Genomic DNA, 27676 nt, shown 5'->3' with positions numbered 1-27676 from the left:
GGTTTCATTTTGACTTCTTTAAAAAAAATTTTTATTAAATATCTGTCATGCTATTGAAGAAAAATTAAGGCAAAGCTCTAGGCAAAATTTTATTTCACGAAAACAAGCCTTTCCAAGCCAACATTACAGTAACATCACATCCATAAAAATGTATCACCAAATGCAAAAACTAATGAACACCTGGACTGCTGTGTTCTAAGCCTCTTATTACAAACAGAACATTCAGAATTAATACCATTACCACTGCTAAATCTCATATAACTGAAATAATGAACAATAAATTTTATACCTGTTTAAGATTATAAGATTATCTTGAATTCCCACTAGTTCACTTATTATATATCTCTAAAGAATTATCATAAAAGATACATATATTTATGAACAAGTATAGATGGAATCAGTATATTCTACATTTAGACTATAAAGAACCACAATTATGTTGAAATAGTTCATCAAAGATAAAAGGCTGTAGTATAATACAATAGAAAGAACACTTACACCTGGAAGCAGGAAATCTAAGTCCCCTGGATTCCTATACCTCAGCCATAAATTGGCTATATGGCCAATTAACTTTTCACCTCTGGACCTAAAGTTTGTTCACTATAAATAAAATCACTGGAAAAAAATCAGGTTTCATTTCTTTCCTCCTTTTTTCCTTATTACAAATGTGAAACTCATTCACTGTAGAGAATATAGATACGCAAAAATAAAGATGACCCATCAGAAGAAAATACTGCAAATTGTATATGTGATAAGGGGTTAATATCCAAAATATATGAAGAACTCCTACAACTCTATAGCAAAAGAACAATCCAATTAAAAAATAGGCAAAGGATGTGAATAGACATTTTCCCAAAGATGACATACAGATGGCCAACAAGTACATGAAAAGATGCTCAACATCACTAATCATTAGGGAAATGCAAATCAAAACCACAATGAGATATCACCTCACACCTGTCAGAATGGTTGTTATCAAAAAGACAAGAAATAACAAGTGCTGGTGAAGATATTAAAAAAAGGGGGGGAGACCTTTGTGCACTGTTGGTGGGAGTGTAAATGGGTGCAGCCACTATAGAAAACAGTATGGAGGTTCCTGAAAATATTAAAAGTAGAACTACCATACAATTCAGCAATCCCACTTCTTGGTATTTATCTGAAGAAAATGAAAACACTAACTCAAAAACATATATGCACCCCCATGTTCATCGCAGCATTATTTAAAATAGCCAAGATATGGAAGCAACCTAAGTGTTGACACATGAAGAGATAAAGAAATTTCAGTACACATACACACACACACACACACACACACACACACAGGAACAGTATTCAGCCATAAAAAAGAATGAAATCTTGTCGTTTGTGACAACATGAATGGACCTTGAGAGCAGTATGCTCAGTGAAATGAGTCAGATGGAGAAAGACAAATACCATATGATCTCACTTATATATGGAATCAAAACAAAACACCAAGCTCAAAGATAAAAGATTGATGGTTGCCAGGGGTAAAGGAGGTGGCAAACTGGGTAAAGGGAGTCAAAAGGTATAAACTTCCCAGTTACTAAATAAATAAGTCATTGGGATGTAAGATACAGCATGGCAACTATAGTTAATAATACTGTATTACATATGTGAAAGTTGTTAGGAGAGTAAATCTTAAGAAGTTCTCATCACAAGAAAAAATATTCTGTAACTATATATGGTGATGGACATTAACTAGACTTAGTGTGGTGATCATTTCCCAATATACAAATATTGAATCATTATGTTGTACAACTGAAACTAGTATAATGTCAATTATTCCTCAATAAAAAAGATCATCCATAAAATAATTAATGATATTCAAAGATAAACGTATTTTAATAAATTCTGGCTATATGTTTACATATAAATCTAGAGCTACTTAATATATAATTAAGCACATTAAGAACAGTTTTTAAAAACTGTGTGGAAAGACAGTCTTGCATGCTTTAACTTTTTTCTACTTAATAAACTGAGAGGGGCGCCTGGGTGGCTCAGTCATTAAGCATCTGCCTTCAGCTCAGGTCATGATCCCAGGGTCCTGGGATCGAGCCCCACATCAGGCTCCCTGCTCTGTGAGGTAGCCTGCTTCTCCCTCTCCCACTCCCCCTGCTTGTGTTCCCTCTCTCGCCGTCTCTCTCTGTCAAATAAATGAAATCTTTAAAAAAAAAAAAAAAAAGCATTTAAAAAAAATAATAAAAAAATAAATAAACTGAGAATGTTTCAACTGGTGTTAATATTCTTCTAAACTTGAGTATTAATTTTAATGACTTCATAGTATTCCACTGAAGATAAACGATTAAAAAATGAAATCTTTATTAGGTTGGTACCAATTAAATAGAAAATTCTACAATAAATATCCCTACAACTATGTTTTTATAGACATTCATGATTATTTCTTTAGGATAAAGTGCTAAGAGTATGCATGGTTCTAAGATATTTGTTATCTAATACAAATTACCCTGAAGTATCATCAGTTTAGACCCCATCAGCAAGTAACAAGTAACTGTTCTCCACACTAATAGAGAAAACACAAATATTAGTATAAGTACTAATAATAGTAACTTTTCTCCCCCTCAAAACAAACAGAGGCTTACCTTCATATTCAGCTTACTTAATACTTTTGCTCTGGAGAAAATTCCAAATGGGATTTTATTGATTCGATTGTGTTCCATGTTGAGGGAATAGATGGTCGAAAACTGAGATGGACCACCTACTGGATATAACTGGAAGCAATTTCTAGCTAAGGTCAAACTATTCAGTTTCACAAGACTTGATAAAAGACTCTGTAAACAAAATAAACACATGAATTAGAATTGTAACAGGATTACTTCATAGAATATAGAGCAGCAGGCACAGATTCCTCAAAGGGCCTTCAGGTAACAAATGACAGAGACTGGATGGGCCAGCTCCTCTGTGATGCCTCACAGAGAGGGACAGTCACTACTCAGCTCTAGCTAACTGTTGCCTTATAGGAATGTGGAGCCAATAGAGTTAGATTTCCAGATTTTACAAGAAACAGAAAACTCATGAAATCTCATTTTTATTCCTTGGCTTTAGCTTATTTAGAACACTCTATAAAGAAGGGGCGCCTGGGTGGCTCAGTCAGTTAGGTGTCCGACTCTTGATTTTGGCTCAGGTCATTATCTCAGTGTCATGAGATCGAGTCACTTTGGCTGTGGAGCCTGCTTGGGATTCTCTCTCCCTCTGCCCCTCCCACCTTCCCCCCCCTCTAAAAAAACAAAACAACACACACACACAAAAAAAAAAACCAAAAAATCCACCACTCTATAAAGAAAATATGTCTGAGGGTACAAGGTATCTCCTGAGTGGCCAGGTTGAGAACCTTACAGAGCAGAATTGTTGGCATCACACAGTCCTGAGTCTGTGTCCTGGCTCTGCCACTTGCTCTGGGACCACAATCCTCTTCAGGTCCGAGTTAATGATCCTCTAAATTATTAAGATTAACATAATACCTGACTCAGAGTAAGCTGTTATTCAGTAATTTAATGGCTCCTTTAAAGAAGATTAAATTCAGAAAATGATAACACTTCCTGATATTATATAATATTGTTTTTCCATATGGTAAAATTTCCGAGGGAAACAGGCATCTATCAAATAAGTATTTACTGCGCATAGTAACCCCCTTACTTCAGCCTCCCACCATGTAACCACAGTGCTAGGCGTTTAGGTATTACAGAAGAAATTCTGCCATTAAAATGACTAAACCCTATTTAGAGAAACAGAGCACACAGATGGGAAAAAGAAAACAATACATAACTGTATATAATCAATAATAAATTATATGTAATATGCTCTTGCTATTCAAAGTCTGGTTGAAGGAAGAGCAACATTAGCTTGTTAGAAATGTAGACTTTTAGGTCCTACTCCTACAGAATTGAAGAATCTTAACAAGATTCCCAAGTGATTTGTATGCTCATTAATGTTTGAGAAACACTAGTATAGGCTATAAAATAATTCTGAATCCTCGCTCTATCTTTCAATGGCTTGTGACTTTGGGCAAATTATTTCTCCAAACCTTAATTTATTCATGTGTAAAATGATAATGCCTTATTCTGTAAATTTTAGTGAAGACATTTTTTAAGAGATAAAATACATAAATAGCTTTACAACCTCTAGCATATAATAAGTGCTTAAATTTTAGTCCCTTCTCTATTTAAATTTAAAGAAAAGAAGAAATACTGGAATAACTGGAAAAGCAGGAAGGAGACTGAGAATGAGCTAGATCTTGAAGGATGAAAAAAATTTAAATATTCAGAGAAGCAGAAGAAACATTTTGGATTGACATAAAGGCCCAAGCAGGGAGGAAACAAGCTGTGTGAGGTATGTAAGTGTGTATATTTTAAATAATGTTCAAACATCAGCTGTATACCAGGAGGAAACTGAAGACTTAGTACTTGAGGTGTCAGTTGATTTGTAAGACCAGCTGAAAGAATGAAATAACCATGTAATTGAAGGTATAATTATATGGTGAACTGAAACTTGTTCTTTATGCTGAATGTTAAGAAGCTTTCAACATTTGTCTACTGATGTACACAGATAAAAGGAAGAGCTCAGGTAAGAGTGCTGAGAACACTCTGCATGGCAATCAATTCAAGAACAATGCCTACATCCTACTTTACTGAAAATACATGAAGTTTTGAGTTTCATGGAAAAAATGTTATTTTTATTATTCTTATAGCTGACTAACTTTACTGATGTTCTTCTTTGAAAAAACCTGAAGACATCTGAAAAGGGGTAACAAGAAGGCAACTCTGCAACCTTTCATTCTTAGGGCATATAATGAAGCTATGCAGTTGCTTATCAATTTCTTAAAGTCAGACACATCTGGGTCCCCATCTTAGGTCTTCCACTTACCAGTTACATGACCTTTGGTGAATTAGACAATCAATGTATTTCTCACAGCACTCCCAGAAAAATATTTAAGGTACAAATTTGGCCAAAAACATAACTTCTCTTAAGTCTTATTACCCTTCCTATTTGATAATACCCCAATAATTAATACAATTAAAGATTTAAATGGGATAATCCATGTAGAGCCCCTAGCATTATACCTTGAGCATATGTGCTTCAATTTATTAAATTCCTTTTCCTTATGTGTGTCTACATTAAAACTAGCCCATTTTCAGATAGTCATCAAATAGAAAAGTATATAGTCATTTTGCCAGCTCTGATTTCAGCAATGAGCCCCAATTGGAAACCACTTTCCTGATTGTGCATGCCTAACCCAGCTTGACTGTCTAGTAAGTACTGTCTAATGGATTTTATTGTTTTCCTTATTGTGATTATAAATGCAGATAATTACATATTTGCATTAGGAATATGCTGCTTCCAAAGCACACAGACTACTTTTATATAAGACTTAATCCTTTCCCAGATTTGGACAGGGCCAATCAAGGGCTTCCCCCATAGCTTCTCTATCTGAAAATAGGCCAGTTTAAATACGTGCACATGGGTGCGCACACACACATACTTCTTCCACAGGCAGATTGAAGAGAGCTATCTTCTTTATAATTCTTCTATCAAAAATAAATCTTGACTAATTTCAGTCACAAAATATTATATGTGAAACTAATTAGCACAATGTCTGTATCCTAAGAGGTACCTAATAATTATTAGTTTCCCTTCACTGATAGAGTGGATATAAAAATAAGTTTTAAATTTTCTCATTTTTTGAAATTTAATATACACCCAGTCTTTATATTAGCCTTACTAACATTGTAAAAGCAGTCAATTTTACTTAAGCTCACAAATCACACCCTAAAAAAAATCCCAACAAGGTCCAATTATTGTGCTAATTACTGTTAGAAAAGGAGATGACATTAAATAGAACCCCACCCATTTTTACCATTCTAAATTACCACTAGCAAAGAAAGACAAAAATCCAGACAGTCTAGTTGTCAGGGCTATCTCTACAATCTGTGGATTCTATTTCTTATCCCATTTAAACTGCAGATGAGATACTGTCATAGGAGTTTTAGTGAGCTGGTCCATCCTAGAAAATACAATCCTGAAAAACTGATTTTTGTACTCTAATCAAAAGGTTTTCTAAAAACCCAAACACCCAGAATAATAGAAACAAAATTAATAGGTACTTTTTTCTGTATCCCTTAGAAGCAAATCATTATTAAATACATTTATTTTATAAACTAATTGCTACATGCTTATAGCTTCATATGCTCAAATTGTTCTTTATAAATCATAGTATATATCTAAAAACATTTGCCCAAAGCACCTTTGTTTTTAATTCAAATACACACACACACCGAAAAACCAGAAATAAAGGGACACTTATAGAAAACATTTGCAAAGCTCAATCAATAAGTCCACACAATTCCATTCTTTTATTTGTTAGAATACTTCAATAAGACATAATGCTTGAATAACCATAAGCAAACATACAAGTTGTGGGTATGCTAAAATAATAATATGTAGCAAAAGAATAAAATAAAAGAGTACTGCATTCTGCCCAAAATAAGTGAAAATATTTTTTCACAGAACAAAAACCAAATTAAAAATAATGTGTTAAGAAATAACAAATTTTGGTGACTGGTATATGCTAAATAGGCTTTAATATTATTGTATAAGCAGGGTAATAATTTGGGTAATGGAAGTGTTACAGCTAATATTAACATGATTAATAGTGTGTTCTATGTAGCTCATTCTTTTCCCGTATCATCTTTCTACAGCACTTTTTTAAATAATTGAACTGGGTAGGGTAGTTGAGTTTTAAAATCAACCATACAACTTTTCCTTAATAGCTGTTACTGTCAGTTTCAAAAAGATGTGAGAAAGATTTACATGATGCTTACATGGGAATGTAGCACACTGATTTCTCACCTTGGTTTCTCCCTTCTACACACAAAAAAAAGAAAAAAATTAGTATGTTCCTATAATCATACCTATTCTTTCTTTTTCGGATATTTATTTTAGTGGTGGCTAAATGTCCGTAGCACACTCATTATTTAAACAATCTCAATAATCAAATTATTCACCCAGCTGTAAAGATTTACCACCTCTCACCTCTGGTAAAGCAGAAATGTTATTGTTCTCTAAATTTAGCTCTTCAAGGGCACTGCATTTTGCCAGTGATCTGGGTATTGCTGACAGTCTGTTGTATCTCAGACCAAGACGACTTAAACTGGACAGGTTTCCTGTGAATACAAAAAAAGGAATTTTTTTTTAATCTGATAAACTTGTTAATTTCTTGTTGTATTGTTTTATTGTTAATACAACCTCTGGTATCACATTTTTAGATGGGCCAGGTTTAAATGTCAAATGTAGCGTAGCCAGCCTCTAGTTTTAAATTAAACAATATTACCAGCCTTAAAAATTACAGAAGCAGATGCCTGTGTCAGACTTAACTTTGTGGAGACAAATATTTTGATGTCTTTCGACTTTCACCATCTTTCTGAAGTTTGCCCATTTCTTTCTTTTTGCTTTGACCGTTTTTCAGAAAGTTGTTGAATAACCTTCTTTATTAGATATAACACTACTACAGTACTTACAGAAAACATTTATTAGCTTATAGCATAAATTAAACCTTGAAACCCTAGGAGGGCAGTCACGATGTCTCATAATCCTATCTAATTATCAATCATCTGCATCTTTCCCTCTTGCTGAAGAAATCAGTGATTAAAGTTATAATCACTAAATCGAGCTAATTTTTACTCTTTACTTCTTTAAGGCAAAAATTCGCCACTGATAATGAAAATATTCTAATAATTAAATACCATAAGTATAGCCAACTATAATGCAGAAAAACTTAGCAAACATTTCAATCCCTGTAGGAATTGGAATTGGAATTATTCCAGAGGTATGCTATTTTCATGTATATTACTTTCTTATAATAGTGTCTGGAAATTGGGCCAAGAGTTTGCTGGATCTGTTTAAGTGAGATTCCAACAGGCAGAAAACTGAATTCAAAAGCAACAACAAAAACTATCATTTAGCAAAGACAAGTTAATTTTGTGTTTAAAATGCTTCCTAAATTAACGAAGGATGCTTTACTGAATCTTTCTAATGACATTCTGGTAAGACATGTCAATTTTGGAGGGGGGAAAAAACAAGCTGAGGATTGGATGACTTTCCAAAGCCCCAAAGAATTTAGAGATTAGAAATAAGGGCAAGAATATTGTTATCACTGCACTATGACACTGACTATGATACAAATGTTTAACATTTGGGTTTGCAGAAAATAAAATAATCTGCTTTGTGATGAAATGTTAATTACAGTCATATTTGTGGTGGCAAAAAAAACAGGGACAACCTATTTATTCAAGAATCTATGAAGAATTATTTAAACTGGAGACACCACAGTGTCACAAAGAATTTTATGTTATCTATGTGACTTGGGGCAAGTTACTTAACGAGTCTATTTCCTCATCCATAAAGTGAGGATAACACCAAATACTTGACAGGGTTGCTCTAAGGGTTAAATACAATGTGTGTAAGCTATGCAGCACAATGACTGATACATATGTTCAAAACATGATTTTATTCTGTAGTATATGTCTATATTCTACTATAGTCTATACCTATAAAAATTATGTTACAAAAAATTTTAAGATGTGAAAGACTTTATGATATTAAATGAAAAAAGAAGGTAAGAAAAATTATGCATTTTGTATGATCTCAACAATGTAAAAAAACAAGTAGAGAAGAATGGAAAGGAAACATCAAAACTAAGTTATCTCTGCATGGTAGAATTATGGAAGATTAATTTTTTTTCCTGTGAACTTGCCTTTTTCCTAATTTTCGATAGCTTTGTCATTTAAAAACATTTTAAGAAAAAGTCTGTAATTCTAAAGTCATTTTAATTTTAAAAACTGCAATATCTTTATACCATTCTTTTTTTTTTTTTAAGATTTTATTTATTTAATTGACAGAGACACAGCAAGAGAGGGAACACAAGCAGGGGGAGTGGGAGAGGGAGAAGCAGGCCTCCCGCTGAGCAGGGAGCCCGATGCGGGGCTTGATCCCAGGACCCCGGAACCATGACCTGGGCCGAAGGCAGACGCTTAACGACTGAGCCACCCAGGCGCCCTATACCATTCTTTTTTTGAATGAATATTTTACATCATGGAGACATTTTTATACTAACGTAGAGGTAAGACATTTGGACACTTTACATTGTGAGGCTCATCTTCTCCATAAAGTGTAGATAAGAGCTAAATCATGGAAAAACAGAGCATGGTGGTTTGAATTCTTAAATAGGCACCCTGATTAAAAAAAGAGATGAAAAAACACCTAAGCAGCAGCAATAAGAGCCATCTGAGAGTTATACTTATGACTCTAGCATAAGATAATGTGAAGAGACCTATCAAAGCCACCACCTAGTTAGTGGCAAAACTAGAATCAAACTCAGCTGGCTCTTATAACAATCATTCTTCAAGATCTTCACTGACTGCACTCCAGATAGCTTGCTGCCTTATATATTTCTATCTCCCCAAAGAATATGTTTCAGTGCTAAGCCCACAGCAGGCATTCATTCATATTTTCTTAATTAACTGCAGAAGCTAAAGCATTTTATTATTTGTCCTCCTCTCCATTAGGAACAAAAGGTAAAAACTTAAAATTACATGAGATGCTCCAGTTTAAATTAAAATTAGATGCTTTTAATTAAATTAAATTAAAATTAGATGCTTTTTAAAAGCCATGATTTGCTTTTAAAATAGGGAGAGAGGGAAGAAATAAATATTTTATCCTTTGCCTATCCCATGCCCCCTACAGCTACAACAAGGCTGGTAACGGTGGAAATTTTCCTACAAGCAGTGATAATGTCTGATTTTAAAGAACTTCAAAAATCTTACAGTAAAATTTTAATTTGCTGTATGAAGTTGAAGACAGAAAAAGCGGTCGACCTTGGGGAAGCGGGGGAGACAGCATTCCTTTCTCTCCTGCATACCACTGCTTTCCCTATGGAAGAAGCCTGCTCCAATGTAATAAAATGGCTGAAGCATTTACCAAGGAGTCTCTGAATCTGCCAGAAGAGTAAAGCACAAAGACCCCATATTTTTGCTCTATCAACTGACATCCCTCATTCAATCACTGTTTAGAGCAGAGCAGTACACAAATACAGTATTTTAAACATTATTTATTCTCATCAAAACCTAAAAGCTTTCTCTGATAACAGAGATTAGTATAACAAATTCTAAATGCTTATCAATTCAAAAGCCCAATAAATAGAACCAGATGCCTGAAATTTCTCTTCTAAAAGCAAAACAACTCTTGAATTTCTCACTTTTAAAATCAGAATAGGTTTCCAGAATTTAAAAATTACAAAATGAAAATAATGCAGTGAAACTGCCACATGACTTTAGTACCAAAATTAGAAATAGTACCTCCAACTTTCCTAAACTTTTTCTTTTTCCCTTTTTTTTTTTTTTGGTGTGGTAGAAATTAAACTTTAAAAAATGTAATCTATGGGGCGCCTGGGTGGCTCAGTTGGTTAAGCGACTGCCTTCGGCTCAGGTCATGATCCTGGAGTCCCTGGATCGAGTCCCGCATCGGGCTCCCCGCTCGGCAGGGAGTCTGCTTCTCCCTCTGACCCTCCTCCCTCTCATGCTCTCTGTCTCTCATTCTCTCTCTCTCAAATAAATAAATAAAATCTTTAAAAAAAAAAAAATGTAATCTATGAGAATATGCTATTCTGATGAGAAACTCACATGTGCAAAGGTCTTATCACTTTACTGAGAGCATGGCATGTTCAGTCATCCACATTTTGCCAAAATCCATGACTTTCAGCAAAATAAAAGAGGTGAAAAAAATTAAGGATGAAATATCAAAATTCTCTTGTGTGAGGAAAAAAGCTGGACATCAGAAGTGTGACATTTACTATGATTCATCCCCTGTAGTGATTTCAACTCTAGCCTCTTTCAGTGATTGGTTTTACCACAAACTAAACTGCAACCTAGAAATCAAGCCATGACTTGCTTTAATGTTGAGCCATTGTGACTAAGAAATAAAATCAATGTTGCTGAGCTTCTGTGTATAAATGTAGGCTGATCACTGCCAATCACTGGCATTTAGCTTTTAAGTGCTTAACTTTGTTAAGTTGTTCTGTGCTCTGCTCTGACAGCTTGCTTTCTTATGCTGTCAATTTTTAAATTACAGCAACATCAAATGACTATGAATTAAAATTAGATGCTTTCAATTTCAGCAAATATAATCAGCATCTTTAGGTTATTTCAGTATAACTTTTGAGTAAAACTCTTAATTCAAATGATCTTAATTTTGTTTTAACAAAGTAGCAAAAAAAAAAAAATCAGTAGAAAAGGCACACAGTTCTAAAATGAAAATAATGTCAAAGGTACTTGTTTTCCCAGAAACACTGAACCAAAAAAACTGAAAGCAAACTGAAAAGCAAGCAATATAAAAATTCTTAATGTCAAAAACCCAAAAGAATGCCACCATTAAAAAGAAAACTAGTAAAGTTGTTACATGAAGCTGCACTGTAATTACCTAAAACCTAATTACTAAAACTCTACTTGTTGATACAACCATAATTAGTGTAACATTTCTTCAGAGCCGAGTGCAACAAAAGACCTCTGTGAATTGTTCTGTGCTCCAGCCTTGAAGGCAAGGTCTTGTTGCAGATTTCTCTATCTCATTTGACAAGAAATAGAAAATAAAATATTTTTTCCTACTTGAGACCTCTTACCTCCCCCTACCCCTGGTTTCATAAAATCACCAGAAATCACAGAAGGCTTTAACATATCAAGTTCATAGTTTGAAACAAAATGACTGCTGTAATGAAGTTTAACATTTTCTACAGTTCATAACTGATTCCTGAATTAGAAAATATTTACATGAAAGAGAATATACATTTTATTCAACAGGGTAGACTAATGGTTAAGTCAGAGAAACTATAAATATGTTTTGAAGTACTCTCTCACTTAACTACAACCAGCTGTCCGTCCCCTCCCTACTTCCTTCTGCCTCTTCTCCACATCCTGTGAGCTGTCAGTGATCCTAGCACTGCTCAGCCTGGATGTAAATGGCAGTGATTACTGCCAAGGAGTAAGAAACTACTCTAGGAGTGTTCGTGTTAAATAAAGAAAGGGGTAAAAACATCTCAGTCTACTTATAAGAAAAAAGAAAAGGCAAGGAAATAAAAGGATTTTTGGAAAACTTGATTGTCAGGTGACAGTTAAAAGATCTCATTTCAATTGTGAGTTTAGAGAAAGTTTCTTTAGTCCAGGGAAAGGAGAGTAGGGCAGCTGCTGTGGGACTTACATCAACTGTGCAGGATAGGTGTGGATTTTTTTTTTTTTAAGTTATACTTTTCAAGAAGTAGAATAGGAAAAATATCAGGAGAACTATGTTCCAATAAAGTTTACCACTAAATGTTTTGGGTGAATTTCTCTTCTCTGATAAATGAGAGGGATGAATCTCAAAGGTCAATCGATTAAGACTACGGGGATTTATAATAGACCAAGACCCAAATGTTTGAATTTCTCACCAAATCTCAGCCTTCTGCTATACAATCAAAATACTGGGGATGAGAGAGATGAAAAAGGCAAAAGAATTTTTAATATACATGGTATATAATAAATGACATTATAAAAATTAACAGCTATAAATACTCCATTTGTTGACAACTATCAAAGCATGTAAGAATAAAGTATTTACAAATTTCTTATTGTTAATGTTTCAGTTCTCACTGATTTGCAATACATACTTATAATTTGATCATGCAGAATGTTCTAGAAGCAAGGCATTTCTGTTATTTTGAGATAACATCTTAACCACAACAGATTAATAATGAAGTCAAATGTTTTCATATTAATAAACATACTTAAAATACAGTTATTCTGACAGAAGCGAGATATACAAAATTAAGAAAGCCAGGAGAAAGAAAGATACATGGAGAAGTCACCCTTTGTCAGAAGAAGTGAATCCAAAAACCATGACCCTAGTCCTAGTAAATGGAAGATTTTTATCATCCACTACCACCTATACTTTCTCTGTTTGCCAGGGCTATTCATTTTTGTACTCTAATTTCATCCCCCTTTCATTGTTATTTGACATAACACAGATTCAGACGCATGCATGAAATATTAAACAAAATATTGTTGGACTATTTGAGAGAAACAGCAGCGCTGACTGATGACCGTGCCCTATATATATCCATTTGATCAGTTGAAAGAGTAAAGGAAATTATGTGGGTATTTAGGAGAAAGAGTCCTAAGCAGAGAGACCAAGAAGTATAAAGGCCCTGATGCTAGAACTTGCCTGATATGCTTAAGGAGCAATAAAGTGTTTAGCATTTATAATCCTAACAAATACACAGTGACTAAGTATTGGTAAGAGGGATAAGAATATTAACTTTATAACATTTCAAGCATCTTTAATTTTGGTTCCCCTGTCTGATTTGCAGTAAACAACCTTTATTTTTCTTTCTAAAACTGAGCAACTATGCTTTTACGTGCTTTTTTAATGTCATAAAAAAAAGATTTTGCATTATTCTTTCTTTTCTCCTTTACTGTTGCAACTAATTGGTTATTCAAAATAAGCAAACTTACAGACATATCTTGCAATGTAAGAACATACAACACAAACTAAGTATGTCTACGTAATTCAAGAAAACTATAAAGTATATAAACTATATAAAACTATCAAAATTAAACCTATATGTTGATTGGCTCAGAGTATCCCAGGGAAATGGACTCTGAAAAATCAACACTGAGAAATATAATGCAGTTCTTGAATTTCAGAAATAAAGGAAAGTACTCTGGGTGGCCAGGCAAAAAGATTGTCCACTTACAATGGGAAAAAAATGGACTGGCCTCATACTTTATTCAATGCCAGAAGACAGTACAACTACCTCTTAGTTCTACTAAGATGCTCAAGGAAACAAAGCTGGACCCAGTGATTTTTACATCCATCCAAACTGTTCAAGCATAAAGGTTACAAACATTCTATAACTAGGGAACTATTATTTATGAACCATTTCTGAGAAAACTGTAAGATTGACTTGAGCCAACCAAGAGATGACTGGGGCAACTATGACAACAGGACTGTTGATGAACATTAAAATGAAAAACAACAAGAGATCAGCATAACAAGATGGAACATAAATGTTACATGTCCCGACAGTGTATCTGACAAAAATTAGGAGGAGGAAAAACACAAAAAAGTGACAGGTAGTAGAATAAATTCACTGATTGCTTCATCTATGTCACTCTTACTCAACAAAAGAAAATTAGAAAGTATTCTGAAAAAAAGAAAAAGAAATACACACTATATCAGGATTTGTGGAATGCTACTAAAAGCAGTACATAAGGGGAAATTTATAGCACTAAATGCACATATAAGATGAAATCTTCATGTAAGATCATACAACACAAACTAAATATGTCAACATGTAATTCAAGAAAAGTCAAGAAAAAACAAAAAACTCAACATCGATGACCTCAAGCTTCCACCACAAGAAACTAAAAAAGAATAAAACTCAAAACAGATAAAAGGAAATAATAAAGGTCAAGGTGGAAATCAATGAAATAAGTCAGAGAAACAATACAGAAAATCAGTAAAACTTAGAGATAATCAATAAAACTGATACAATTCTAACCAGACAGATAGGAAAAAAAGACATCTAAGTTACTGATATCAGGAATGAGAGAAGTGACATGACGATAGATTCTATAGATATCAAAATAATAAGGGAATATTAGAAACAATTTTATGCCTATTAAATGTGACAAATGAAATGGACCCATTCCTTGAAAGACATAAATGATTAAGTCTGCCCAAGAATAAAGTGAGGGGCTCTGGGAGGCACAGTTGGTTAAGCCTCCAACTCTTGGTTTCAGCTCAGGTCCTGATCTAAAGGTCGTGAGATGGAGCCCCATGTAGGGCTCCCTGCTGAGTGCAGTGTCTGCTTAAGACTCTCTCTCCCTCTCTCTCTGCCCCTCCTCCTCCTTCTCTCTAAAATAAATAAATCTTCAAAAAATAAAAGTGACAATCTAAATAGCTCTGTATCTATTAAAGAAATTGAACATTTTTTAAAGATTTATTTATTTATTTTAGAGAGAGAGCACAGGGGAAGGAGCAGAGAATCCTCAAGCAGACTCCCCACCGACACAGGGCTTAATCCCAGGACCTTGAGATCATGACCTGCTGCAAAATCCAGTCTGCCGCCCAACTGAGTGAGCCACCCAGGTGCCCCAAAATTGAAATTGTTTTTAAAAGCATTCCTACAAAGAAAATTCCTGGCCCCAGTGGCTTCACTGATGAATCTTACCACATATTAAAGGAAGAAATAATGCCAATTTTATACAAACTGTTCCCCAAACTGAAGAGTAGGAACACTTTCCTACTTATTATATATGGCCAGCATTACCCAGAAACTGAAACTAGACAAAGAACAGGTTTTATAACATTATATGTTACTATGGTATATTCAAAGCAATTAAGTACATCTAATTTTTAAAACTTCTACCAGAATGTATCTTTTTCATTATGTCTTCTTGGTAAGCAATGTCAATCACATTATCTGAGTTTTTGTCAAGTTCAGGAAAAGATTATAAAATTATATTTTATTTAGTTTCTTCATTGTATTCTCTTTCTAGAACTTCTAGTCCTTTCTCTCATGACTCTTCATCACTCACTTTGTATCCTTCTTTTTGTTCTAGATTCTAACAGACTTCTTCCACTTATCCTACACACATCGCTATTTTGGTCTTTGGATGTGTTCATTCTATTACACAGTATTTCCCATTAAATTGAACTTTATATGGCAAAGATATTTCTAAGGAATGCATTCCTTGTTTCTTTTTTGCACCAGTCTGATCATGTTTTATAAATGTAACACATATCTTTTCTATGCTCTTTTTCTTCTAGGGTCACTTTGTTCATCCTGGCCATTTCAATAGATTTTAAGATAGAAAAGTAAGAAATAATTGTGTTCAGTCTCTACTGATCCAGAAATCCGATTCCTTTATTTATATAGGAAATTTGGTAAAATTCTTAAGAATATAGTAGGATAATTCACTATATGTTATACACCATCTTGCCTTTCAGAAATAAATCTAATGCAGTTAACTAGTTAACTAGAATACTTAGTCTGTTGCCACTACAAACAGTAACGTGATATAAAGAACTCCGGGCTAAGAATCAGGAAGATATAGGTTCTAACGGCTAGTTATTATATCCTTCTAAAGAAGTCTCAGATTAGTTGTCCTGTAACTTAAAACAAAAAATTCCTTAACAATTGCTTCTGTTTCAAGAAATGGTAGACTAGCTAATTCAGACAAACCCTCCCACTGAAAAAAATTAAATACACTTCCAAAACAAAACGGAGAGCTAACAAGATAATGACTAATTACCCGGCCAGAAACTGGCTAGAAACCCAAGAAATAAGCAAAATAATGGACAAAATTTTGTCCTAAGAGTGCTTCTCTAACTGGAAGAAACAGCTGATCAGGCATGTTTCTGCCAAGAGTCAAAATCTACAACCAGCCAAGAGTGGGGAGTCCAGAAATCAATATCAACTGGGATACTATAGGGCTGCACCCTAGCACTAAGGGTAAACCAGAGGTAAAATAGCCCTTCAATCAGTCTACAGACTACCTTTGAATGACCTGGGGGACCAGAAAAATTTCAAACCTTAGAACACAGATGGATTCAAGTGGTCCCCTTAGGTACCTGACAGAAACAAACGAAAATCCTTCTGGAAAAAGATCTCACCATCACAGGCCTCTTAAGATATAGTAACAGAAGAACCTCATAAATATTCACTACTGGAATTACAAAAATTAAGTACAGGTGTAATTTTCCTAAATAAACATTACAATATCCTTGTAACACACCAGTAACTAAAAAGGTGTCCAAACTTTTAAAAATTTTCTTTGCTGTTTGTATACATTTACAAACATTTAGAAAGATAAGACTGTGTACATATAGAACATATCACAATAAGCGCACTTCAGCTTTTTGAGTCTGGCTAAGTATTTGAAAAACATTTTGTACTTCAAGACATCTCTTCTCTTAGTCCCTTCAACAGTAGAGATGAACAAGCTTTAAGCTATATTCCCCATGTTTTAAAGACCAAACAGCAGTGGTTTTATTTTTCAGTGTGTTTGCTTTAGTAAAGAAGGGACCACACCCCTATATAATAGTATGTAACATTCTGAAATAAGAAAAAACAGAAAATCACCCATTCTGCAATTTAAGCAGAGTTATAATAAAATATACACCAATATTCAATATTCCACATTCTATCTTCTTTATAATCTGATTGAACTCATTTCCTAAAACCTAACTGTTCTCTTCACCAAGAAATGGAAATAAAAAGTTTTACTACTTTGACGCATTTTAATCTTTTAACTTTTATTATAGCAATAGATCAAAAACAGTCTTTTTAATGTCCAAGTAGCTATAAATGACTATTAATATCACCCATACCTATAGTATCTGGGAGGTCTAGCAGTTCATTGTGTTGCAAGTCAAGGTTGGTTATCTGTGTGCAGTTTCCAATCTCCTTTGGGAGGTGTTCAAGTTGATTGTGAGCTACATCCAGCGTAATGAGGTTACATAATTCACCTGTAAAATTGACCAACATAAAAATTTAACAAGAATTATTAAAGAATATATTAAGTAGTACTAAAAGAAAGAAAAAAAACTTCATTTTCTATATTATAATTACACCTTTCTGGAAAATGTAAAAGTCAAACACAAGATCTAAAACTTACTAGAAAATGACATCTTACAAATATCGAATCATTATGTTGTACACCTGGAACTAATGTAATGTTATCTGTCAATTATACCTCAATAAAAAAAGAAAAAAATGACATCTGATAAAGTTAAAATGTTGATTATAAATGACTACTAATATAAATGACTGCCAACTAGTATTATATATATATAGTTTTAAGTAACCAATTCAACCACATTTATGTTTGTATATTCCATACTTTAAATAGAGCTCACTAATTTTTTAACTAAATTCAGCATGATAATATCAGATTCATCTTCAATTCAATTTGATGGACATCTTCTACCTCAAAATATATATAATCTCAAATAGGCATATGTTCTGATGCTATATAAATATACAAAGTGAGATTTATAAATCAAAAACTGCTCCTAGATTTAATAGTACTCCACAAGGATAGAAAATAAGGTATATTTCTCCTCATTCTAGTTGAAAGAGCTGTACTGGCAATTTAGATTATTCTTAGTGTTATTCTGCAACATTCTTCCTTGCAGAATTCTTTATTTGAACAATACAGTTCAAAAACTTTATAATTTGTAACAGCTACATTGGTTCTCTCGTGACATTCCTTTCTCTCTAAAGGCATTAGTTATAAATACTGAAAAAGTAAGATGAGCAAATCAAGTGCATGAAACTGAAAAATGGGTCTAGGGCACATTATTAAGCCATATTATTATAAACACAGGCAGCAAAGAGAAAATAGGTAAACTGAATTTCATCAAAATTAAAAACATATGTGCATCAAAGGACACTTTTATAAAAAGAGTGAAAAGGCAACCCACAGAATGGGAGAAAATATTTGCAAATCCTGTATCTACTAAAGGATTAATATCCAAAATAAAAGAACTCTTACAACTCAACAAGTCTCCAATTTATAAATGGTCAAAGAACTTTAATAGACATTTCTCCAAAAAATGTACAAATGGCCAATAAATAAATGAAAAGATGCTTGACATCACTAATCATTAGAAAAATCAAATCAAAACCACAATGAGATACCATTTCATACCCACTAGAATGGCTATAATCAAGAAACAGAAAATAACAAATGTTGGCAAAGGAGGTGGAGAAATTGGACCCTTGCGCTTTACCACCCAGGTTCTCAGGGTGTAGAAGAAAAATCCCCTCCTGTTTTTCCCTAGGCACTGCATATTCAAACTGCAGAAAATCAAAGACAGAGAAAATTTTGGAAGAAGCTAGAGGATAAAAGCACCTTACTTTTGGAGAAACAAGGATAAAAACCGTAATATTTAGACTTTTCAGAAAACCATGTAAACAAAAAGAGAATGCAATGAAATATTTAAAGTCTTGAAAGAAAAACCCACCAATCTAAAAGTCTGTATCCAATGAAATTATCCTTCAAAGTAAAAGAAAAATAAAGACTTTCTCAGACAAACAAAAATTGAGGGAGTCTGTCACCAGTAGACCTGTCTTACAAGAATACTAAAAAGTTCTTCCAAAAGAAGGAAAATGGTGTAGGTTAGAAACTTGGATCTATATAAAAGAGCATTGGAGAAGGAATAAAGATAAAATATTTTCTTACTCTTAAGTAACAGATACTGGTTTGTTCAAAGTATTAATAACAACAATATATTAGATGATTATAGATTAAGGATATATGAAATGAATGACAGCAATGTTATAAGGCACAAAAGGGAGGAATTGGGAATATTCTGTTATAAGGTAACCACACTACCCATGAAGTGGCATAGCATTATTTGAAAGTGGACTTATAATTAGCTGTAAATGCATACTGTAAACTCCAGGATGACCACATACATACAAACAAAATTAAAAGAAGTATAAACAATGTGCTAAGAAGAGAGAAAAGGGAATAATATAAAATGCTCAATTAAAACCCGATAAGGCAAAAAAATGATGAAAGACAAAAAGAACAAGTTCAGCTAATAGAAAACAAATATAATTGATATTAATCCAACTAAATCAGTAAATAATCTAAATGCACCAAATAAAAGACAAGAAACTGTCAGAGAGGATAAAAGAAAAAAAGAAAAAAGACCCAACTGCATGTTGTTTTCAAAAAATTCCTTTAAATTACATACTGGTAAATGGAACAATTCTCTAAAACATAACAACTGCTGAAGTTTGTATACCTGCTTATCTCCTCTGTATCTAGTACAGTGCTTAGTACATAGCATCATGTTAACTTAAAGAATAAATGAAGATAACGGGGGAAGATAAAATTTGGATTCTAATACTCTTCAAGCCAGAGGTAATAAAACATTTTTTTGAATTTGCCATCATCTTTTCTAATAAATAATATACTTGAAATTGTTTCAGTTCCTACAAAAATAACTTCCACTACTCTAAAGAAAGATACACAAATCCAAAAGTGTACAGAGTCAAGGTAAGTAAATAAAACAACAGATCCACTATTGCTATATTGCAGGACTTTTCAACTTCAGTACATTGACATTTTGAACTGGGTAATTCTTTGCTCTATGAGGCTGTCCTGGACTTAAGCAGCACCCCTAGCCTTTACCCATTAGATGCCAGTAGCACCTCCCAAATAATAACCACCAAAACTGTCTCTAGACATTAACAAATGTCCTCTGTCATAACACTACCAAAATCGCCCTCAGTTGAGAATCACTGCTACACTGGAGCAAGAAAGTTCAATACTGTCCAATCCTCACTTTTTCAAACAAGGCTGGAAATGTAGATTTTCAAATAAAATCTTCTAATGCTTGAATGCTAACAACTAATTCTTAGGTTAAAACAGAACAAAACATTATGTTACTAAACACATTTGTGGGCTTTTTTCAGTATTCAGGATGCCAGTTTGATACCTCTGAACATAAAAACAAATTCGTTACTAACATTTTAGGAAATCTGCATATGACTATCTAATATTAAAACTAAAAAATGTTTTTAAAAAGCAGAATTAATCACTAGACTCAAATAAGTTAAATCTTTTTGATTTGTGTAAATCACCACATGGCAACTGGATTATTTTAAACATATGTTTTCTCCAGAAAGTTATCCTCCAGCAATACAACTCTCTGCAAAGTCAGGAAATCATGGTCATACTGACACATTAAGAAGAGTGTCACCTAATAACATTAATACTTCTTTTTCACAGTCTAGTAATCCCTAAATATTTTGAAAATGCTTAAAACTCAGGAAACGGGATTTAATTTTTTTAACAGCACACAAAAAATAACATGATTTTAAAATCTGGTCTTCTAGTCCCTGAAATACAGTACACTCACAACTAAATTATATATATTATTGGGAGTTAAATCTGAAAATTATTTTAGACTTTCCCCAAAATCCACATATAAATTTTAAGACCCATGAAGAACATCTTCAGAACTTTAAATTTTGTTCAGTCCAAAGTCTAATAAACTTCAGGAAAGTTTGTTATTTATACATAATTTCCATGAAAATCCAAAATATTTTCAAAACGAATCCAAAACTTCTATTTAATGCAATTAACAAAACATTTTTAGTGCTGGCGGTGAGAGGAGTTTAAGATCTCTCTTCTTCAGAGTAATACTCGTAACTGCCCAAGCCCCTCTTATTCATATTCAAATAATTAAAAACATTTGAGAATTGTGAACATATGACAAATTCTGTACTAGACACTGTGCCAGGATAAGAGCCTAAGTTACAATTTGTAAGATATTTAAATATTAAATATCTAAGCAGTTCATGAAATACTTATACACTATTTGCTATTTCTGTATAATTCAAATATGATAAAAATATATATATAAATCCATCCCAAATGGTTCTCAAGGACAATAACCAAGGTGTGTTAAAAATGACTTGCCTCTGCCTGGGTTTAAGAGTGGTTTTTATTTTCTACTTTATACATTTGTATTTTGTGATTTTTCTTCATTTTTGTACATTTTTTAATTCAAAGAGAAAAAAGGGAGATTCAAAGAGGTAAAGACTAGCAGTCTCTTCTACACTGTTCATGGAAGAGCATTTTCTGGCCCATAACAGAAGTTTCCTATCTGTGGAGCAGATGTATCTTTTAGTGAAAATGAATGCATCATGCTATCATATGGGTAACATCAGCCATTAATATTACGCATCTTATGACTCATATTCCACACTCACTAAGCCATCTTTTGATTTTAAATTTGACTTCCCACACATTTGCCTCCAGAGAACATGGACTTCATTCATTTACCCATTCTACAAATGTTTATTAAACACCTACCATGTGCTAGACACTATTCTAGGGGATGAGGATACAGTATGAGGGAAAAAAAAGAAAATGCCTGCCTTCATAGAACTTACATTTTAACAAGGAAAAAACAAATTAACATATAATCAAGGTGAGAAGTATTAAGAGCTATAAATGAAAATATAGCAAGATAAAAGTAAAAGTGTGATGGTGAAGGAGATTGGAGGTGTTGATAATAATTAAAAAGGCTGATGAAGTAGCATTTGCAAACAGACCTGTGCTTCAGGATTCTCTCTCCCTCTGACCCTCCCCCCACTTGCGAGCTCTCTCGCTCTCTCTCATCCTCTCTCTAGAATAAATAAATCTTTTAAAAAAGGGAAGAAAACAGACCTAAATAATGGGAGAGGGAAGAAGCAATGAGAATTCTGGGGGAAGAATGTTCCAGGCTGAGTGAAGAGCAAGCACAAAGATAAGGCAAGAGAGCAGTTCAAAATACAACAGAAGGCCAATGTGGCTAGAATCATGATTAAGGAATCAGGTGGTAGGAGATAAAGTAGCCCTGGGTCAGATTCACTTAAAGTCTTGTAGGCTAAGGCAAAGAGTTCAGCTTTGACTAAGAAAGGAGTGGTAACTGTAATAAAAGTGTTTTTTATTATTGTTTTTATAGCAATTTTAGGTTTATAGAAAAACTGCACAGAAAGTACAGAGAGTTCCCATAAACCCTCTTCCCAGCAGAGTGTCCCCTATTAACATCTTCCATTAAGTGGTACATTGTTACAGTTGATAAATCAACACTGATACATTAATATTAACTGAAAGTTCATATTTTACATTAGCATTCACTCTGTGTTGTCCAGTTCTATGGGCCTTGATAAATATATAATATCGTGTACCCATCATTACAGGTATCATATGGAATAGTTTAACTAGAGGCGCCTGGGTGGCTCAGTCGGTTAAGCATCCAACTTTCGGTTTCAGCTGAGGTCATGATCTCATGGCTGTGGGATTAAGCCCCAAATTGGGCTTTGTGCTCAATGCAGAGTCTGCTTCAGATTTTCTCTCCCTCTCCCTCACTCTTTCTCTCAAATAATCTTAAAAAAAAAAAAAAAAGAATAACTACCCTAAAAATCCTGTGCTTCACACCTACACATCCACCCCTCTTTCCCTCTCCCAGAGCCCCTAGCAACCACTGATCTTTTATTTTTGCCTTTGCCAGAATGTTAGATATGGCTGGAGTCATGTAAGATGTAGCATTTTTCAGATTGGCTTCTTTCATTCAGCAATATGCATTTAAGGTTCCTCTATGTCTTTTTGTGGCCTGATAGTTCATTTATCACTGAACAATACTCCATGGTATGGTTGTACCACAGTTTGTTTACCCGTTCATTTATTGAATGACATCTTGGTTGCTTCCAATTTTTAACAATTATAAATAAAACTGCTAAAAAAGATTTTGTGTTCAGTTTTTTTGTATGGACATAAGTTTTCAATTCATTTGGGTAAATAACTAGGAGCATGACTGATGGATTGTAATGGTAAGACTACGTTTAGCTTTGAAAGAATTTGCCAACTGTCTTCCAAGTGTCTATATCATTGCGCATTCTCACCAGGGACAAGTAAGAGTTTGCATCTACATTTGGTGTTGTTAGTGTTTTGGATTTTAGCCATTCTAATAGGTATGTAGTGGTGGTGGTTGTATTTTGTATAGCTTTACAGGATATAGGGGAGCCTTATGGAAAAGCAATAATAATGTAATAATGTTTGCCCTCAAAAAACAAAATCTATCCTGGAAAATTAAGATCCACAAAAAATAGATAAAAGTAGAATGTTGTAAACATAAAGTAGGAGGTATACAGGGGCACCTGGATGGCACATCAATTAAGCGTCTGACTCTTGATCTCAGCTCTTGATCTCAGGGTCAGGAGTTTGTGGAGCCTACTTAAAAAAAAAAAAAAAAAGTAGGAGGTGTACACACATACACAAAGTGATGGGTAGGGGACACCTGGCTAGCTCAGTCACTGGAGCATGCAACTCTTGATCTCAGGGTTGTCGGTTCAAGCCCCACTTTGGATGTAGAGATTACTTAAAGATAAAAATCTTAAAAAATAAAAAAAGTGATGGGTAAATAGAGAAGCAAGATTCTGGCTGGGTGGACTGGGAAAAGCTAGATTTTAAAAGATGGTCAGAAACTACACAGATATTTTAAAAAAAGAAGAAGAAGAAGAAATATGAGAAGTCAGGGAGGCAAAAAAATCATGGGCTCCAATTCTTTTGTTAGAGATATATTCAACAGAAATGAGTCCCTATATTTACCAAGAGACTTATATTACAGTAACATAGTGGCACTATTTGTATTAGCCCCAAATTACAAAGTACCAAACAAAAGAATGGATAAATTGTGGCATATTCACACTATGAGATATTATGCGGTAATGAGAATAAACTATAACTACATACACCAATTGAATAATGATGCCAAGAGGAAGAACTCAAACACAAAAATATACATAGGTTATGGTTCCATTTATATAAAAACAAGGAAAATTAATATTTGTTAGTAGAAGTCAGTATACTAAGTTTACTCTTGACGGGAATAATGACTGAAAAAGGCTCTCCTGAGTGGTCTTGATGTTCAATTTTTTAACTTGGATACTGATACTATACAGTTTGCAAACATTCTTCAGTTGTACATTTATGATATATCAGTAAAAAAGTTAAAAAAAAAAAAAGTCTCTGGCCCAAGCTCCTGCTTTTGGACATGCCTTAAACTAAAACATGGCACAAAAACAGAAAAAGCCATTTCTTAAATTTGTATTAGATGAATAATCTTCAACATATTTTAGTAGAATGTTGTGTTTTTTTCCTCTATGGAAGTTCTTTAAAGTCTAAATTAATTCCATTTTGAAAAATAATTTTTCTTTCACCTTGTCTTTAGAGGAGGCAAAGGTTGCACACTATATCCAAGACTTTTTAAGCATGCCATAACTCTATATCCAGACAATGAAGCATGCTGGACATATTCCTTCTCAAAGGTGATGAAACGGTCTAGACTCTTGTTGGGATTCTTCCTGCTATTTCTCTGAGCTATATAGTCTCCAGGGTTACTCTCATATATTAAACCCATTTTCATTTTGTAATATAGAAAGTTAGTGTTCCACATGCAAAAAGAAGTGGGACACATGGTATCTGAATAGTCAGATAGTTGATATGTAAAGTCTGATAACTGGAAGTCAGATAGTTGAGATGTAAAACTAATGTTCATCAAACAACAGAAGAGTGATTTCAGGAGGAGAAAAAAAATTTTCCCCTTTTGGAGATTGCAAGTTATTAAAATGCATTTAAATACCAAATTCCTGAGATTATTTGGAACTTTTCTAAGTTTCCACTTTTTTCACATCTTAATTTAAAAAGATCTTTGACTTTTAGTAATTGTTAAAAATATTTTATACGTGGGGACGCCTGGGTGGCTCAGTCGTTAAGCGTCTCCCTTCGGCTCAGGTCGTGATCCCAGGGTCCTGGGATCGAGCCCCGCATCGGGCTCCCTGCTCAGCGGGAAGCCTGCTTCTCCCTCTCCCACTCCCCCTGCTTGTGTTCCCTCTCTCACTGTCTCCCTCTGTCAAATAAATAAATAAAATCTTAAAAAAATATATATATATTTTATACGTGGTTTTGTTCAGAGTAGCTTAACAAATATTTTATTAAATAAGTGACAAACTAAATGTGTGGGGTTTAACCAGTAACAAAGGAACATTATTATACAAACATGTGAATATACTATGTCCCTAAAACATAAAAGAAGATAAACTATTACTCTAAGAGCATTAAATTCAATCAGTCTGAAACAAATTCCTACGTTCATGTTTTCTTTACCAGGCACACTGCTAAGCATGAAAGATACAAAGAAACTACAAAACACTAAGTACCTGTTCTCATGAAATTTAAAATTAGTAGGAGACAACATGTGATTTGATGGAAGCCAGAGAGGGCTCTGCTTATGAAATTTCACCATTAAAAAGCCATTCTTTTAGATCTTCAAGGTCTTTCATTGTCAAAGTTCTTTATCTTTAGGGTGACCATCTCATTCACTTAATCACTCAATAAAAATTTCTTGTGTACCTACTGGAAATTAAGCAGTGAACAAACCAGTCTATTCTCAAGGAGCTTACATTCTAGTATGCACCGAAGGAAGCATCAGAAAATAAGGAAATAAAGTGATAACCGCTGTAAACAAAAGTAAAGCAAGGAAAGATAGTTAGAAGTAAGAGTGTATGGAGCAGCAAGGAGGAACCATGTGCATATGTGAACTGAAACACAGGACATGGCAGGGGGAGAAAGGAAAAGAAGAAAAGAGATCTGGTAATAAAGTACAATCTAAAGTTTCTGAACAAGTATGATAATCAGAATGTTGTTCTAAAAAGTCTATTTTCTCATAGATTTGAAAGAATGGATTGGAGAAGGCAGAATTAGGAAGCAGTCTAATAGGAAGCTATTGCAGTTAGCTCGCATAAAATAATATGAGGGCCTACAATGAATAATCAAAAGCAGTTGAATGAACAGGCCCACTACACGAGCAACTAAGAGACATGGAAATAGCAATAGGAATGTGGTAAGTTATACATGATGAAGGGGTTTTGTTTTTTTCACAGGTGGTTGTAGACCAATATTCTGTAAAATACAAAATTGCATTCTTGGATGTTCCAGCAATGTCAAATTGTTGTACAAGATTCTAAATGCTTACTTTCAATTTGTGTTAACTTGTGACAAACTCGTGACAAAAAAAAATTGGTCAGCCAGCAACCTGTCTGGTAATTAGGCCACACTTTGACACGATCTAGAACAGGGGAAAAAAGATCCTGATTCCAAGATCTTGAACCTGAGTTGACAGAGAAGATAATGATGCAATTAAAAGAGAGAAACAGAATCCAAAAGGAAGAGAAGTGTTTGGTGAGGAGTTATATTTTGATCAGGCTGAATGTGAGATATCAGTGAGATATACAGGTAACAATTTTTGGTTAATTAGGGAAAAAATAATATACAGGTCTAAAGAAAATGTTGTCATGATAGAACATTTCTGTCCCAAAGAGGGAGTTGGGGTTAATATCCAAAGAGTCAAATACTGGTCTTCTGGCTAATGGTAATTGTGGAGTCCTGAATAAATTCTTTTAAAAACACTATACAAAAGCATGCAGAGAGACTCAAAGCAGAAACTAGAACAAATTCAACTCTTGCAAAAAGGGGACTGTGGTAGGCAGACTTTTAAGATGGCCCCAATGACCCTGTCCCATGTATAATTGTATACACTGCATAATTAACCCTCCCTTGAGTGTGCACTGAACTCAGTGACATGTTTCCAATGAAGAGAATATAATAACAGTGATGAGACGTCACATCTGTGACTAGGTTAAAAAAGACTGTGCTCTCATCTTGCTACCACTCTTTCTATTGCCTTCTCAGCTTGCACCTTTGATAAAGCAAGCTGCCATGCTGGAGAGATCCATGTGGCAAAGAACTGAGGACAGTTTCCAGCCAACAGCCAGCAAGAAGCTGAAGCCCTTAGTCCAACAACCTGCAAGCAACTGAATCCTGAAAACAATCATATGGGCTCAGATGTGGAGCCTTTTCCAGACACGCCCTCAGATGACACCCCAGCCCTGGCTACCACCTTGAGTGAGAGATCTTGGGAGGAAACCCTGAATCAGAAGATCCAGTTAAGCTATGCCTGATTCTTTTTTTTTTTAATTTTATTATGT

At 34.0% G+C, this 27676-nt stretch overlaps 1 protein-coding gene across 2 annotated transcripts in view; it reads right to left on the bottom strand.

The window, feature by feature from the left end:
• Positions 1-27676, bottom strand: part of SHOC2 (SHOC2 leucine rich repeat scaffold protein) — a 92005-nt gene that overhangs the window by 7766 nt on the left and 56563 nt on the right. For both annotated transcript variants that reach the window (XM_021699888.2, XM_021699887.2), the window contains exons 3-5: positions 17455-17592; positions 7069-7199; positions 2622-2810 (exon numbers count right to left, since the gene is read on the bottom strand). In XM_021699888.2, the coding sequence (XP_021555563.1) occupies positions 2622-2810; positions 7069-7199; positions 17455-17592 (458 nt within the window). The remainder of the gene's footprint in view (positions 1-2621; positions 2811-7068; positions 7200-17454; positions 17593-27676) is intronic.

The sequence above is a fragment of the Neomonachus schauinslandi genome, chromosome 6, assembly GCF_002201575.2.
Source record: "Neomonachus schauinslandi chromosome 6, ASM220157v2, whole genome shotgun sequence".
NCBI lineage: Eukaryota > Metazoa > Chordata > Mammalia > Carnivora > Phocidae > Neomonachus > Neomonachus schauinslandi.
The sequence above is the reverse complement of the archived record's forward strand: the minus strand, read 5'-3'. Positions and strand labels throughout refer to the sequence as shown.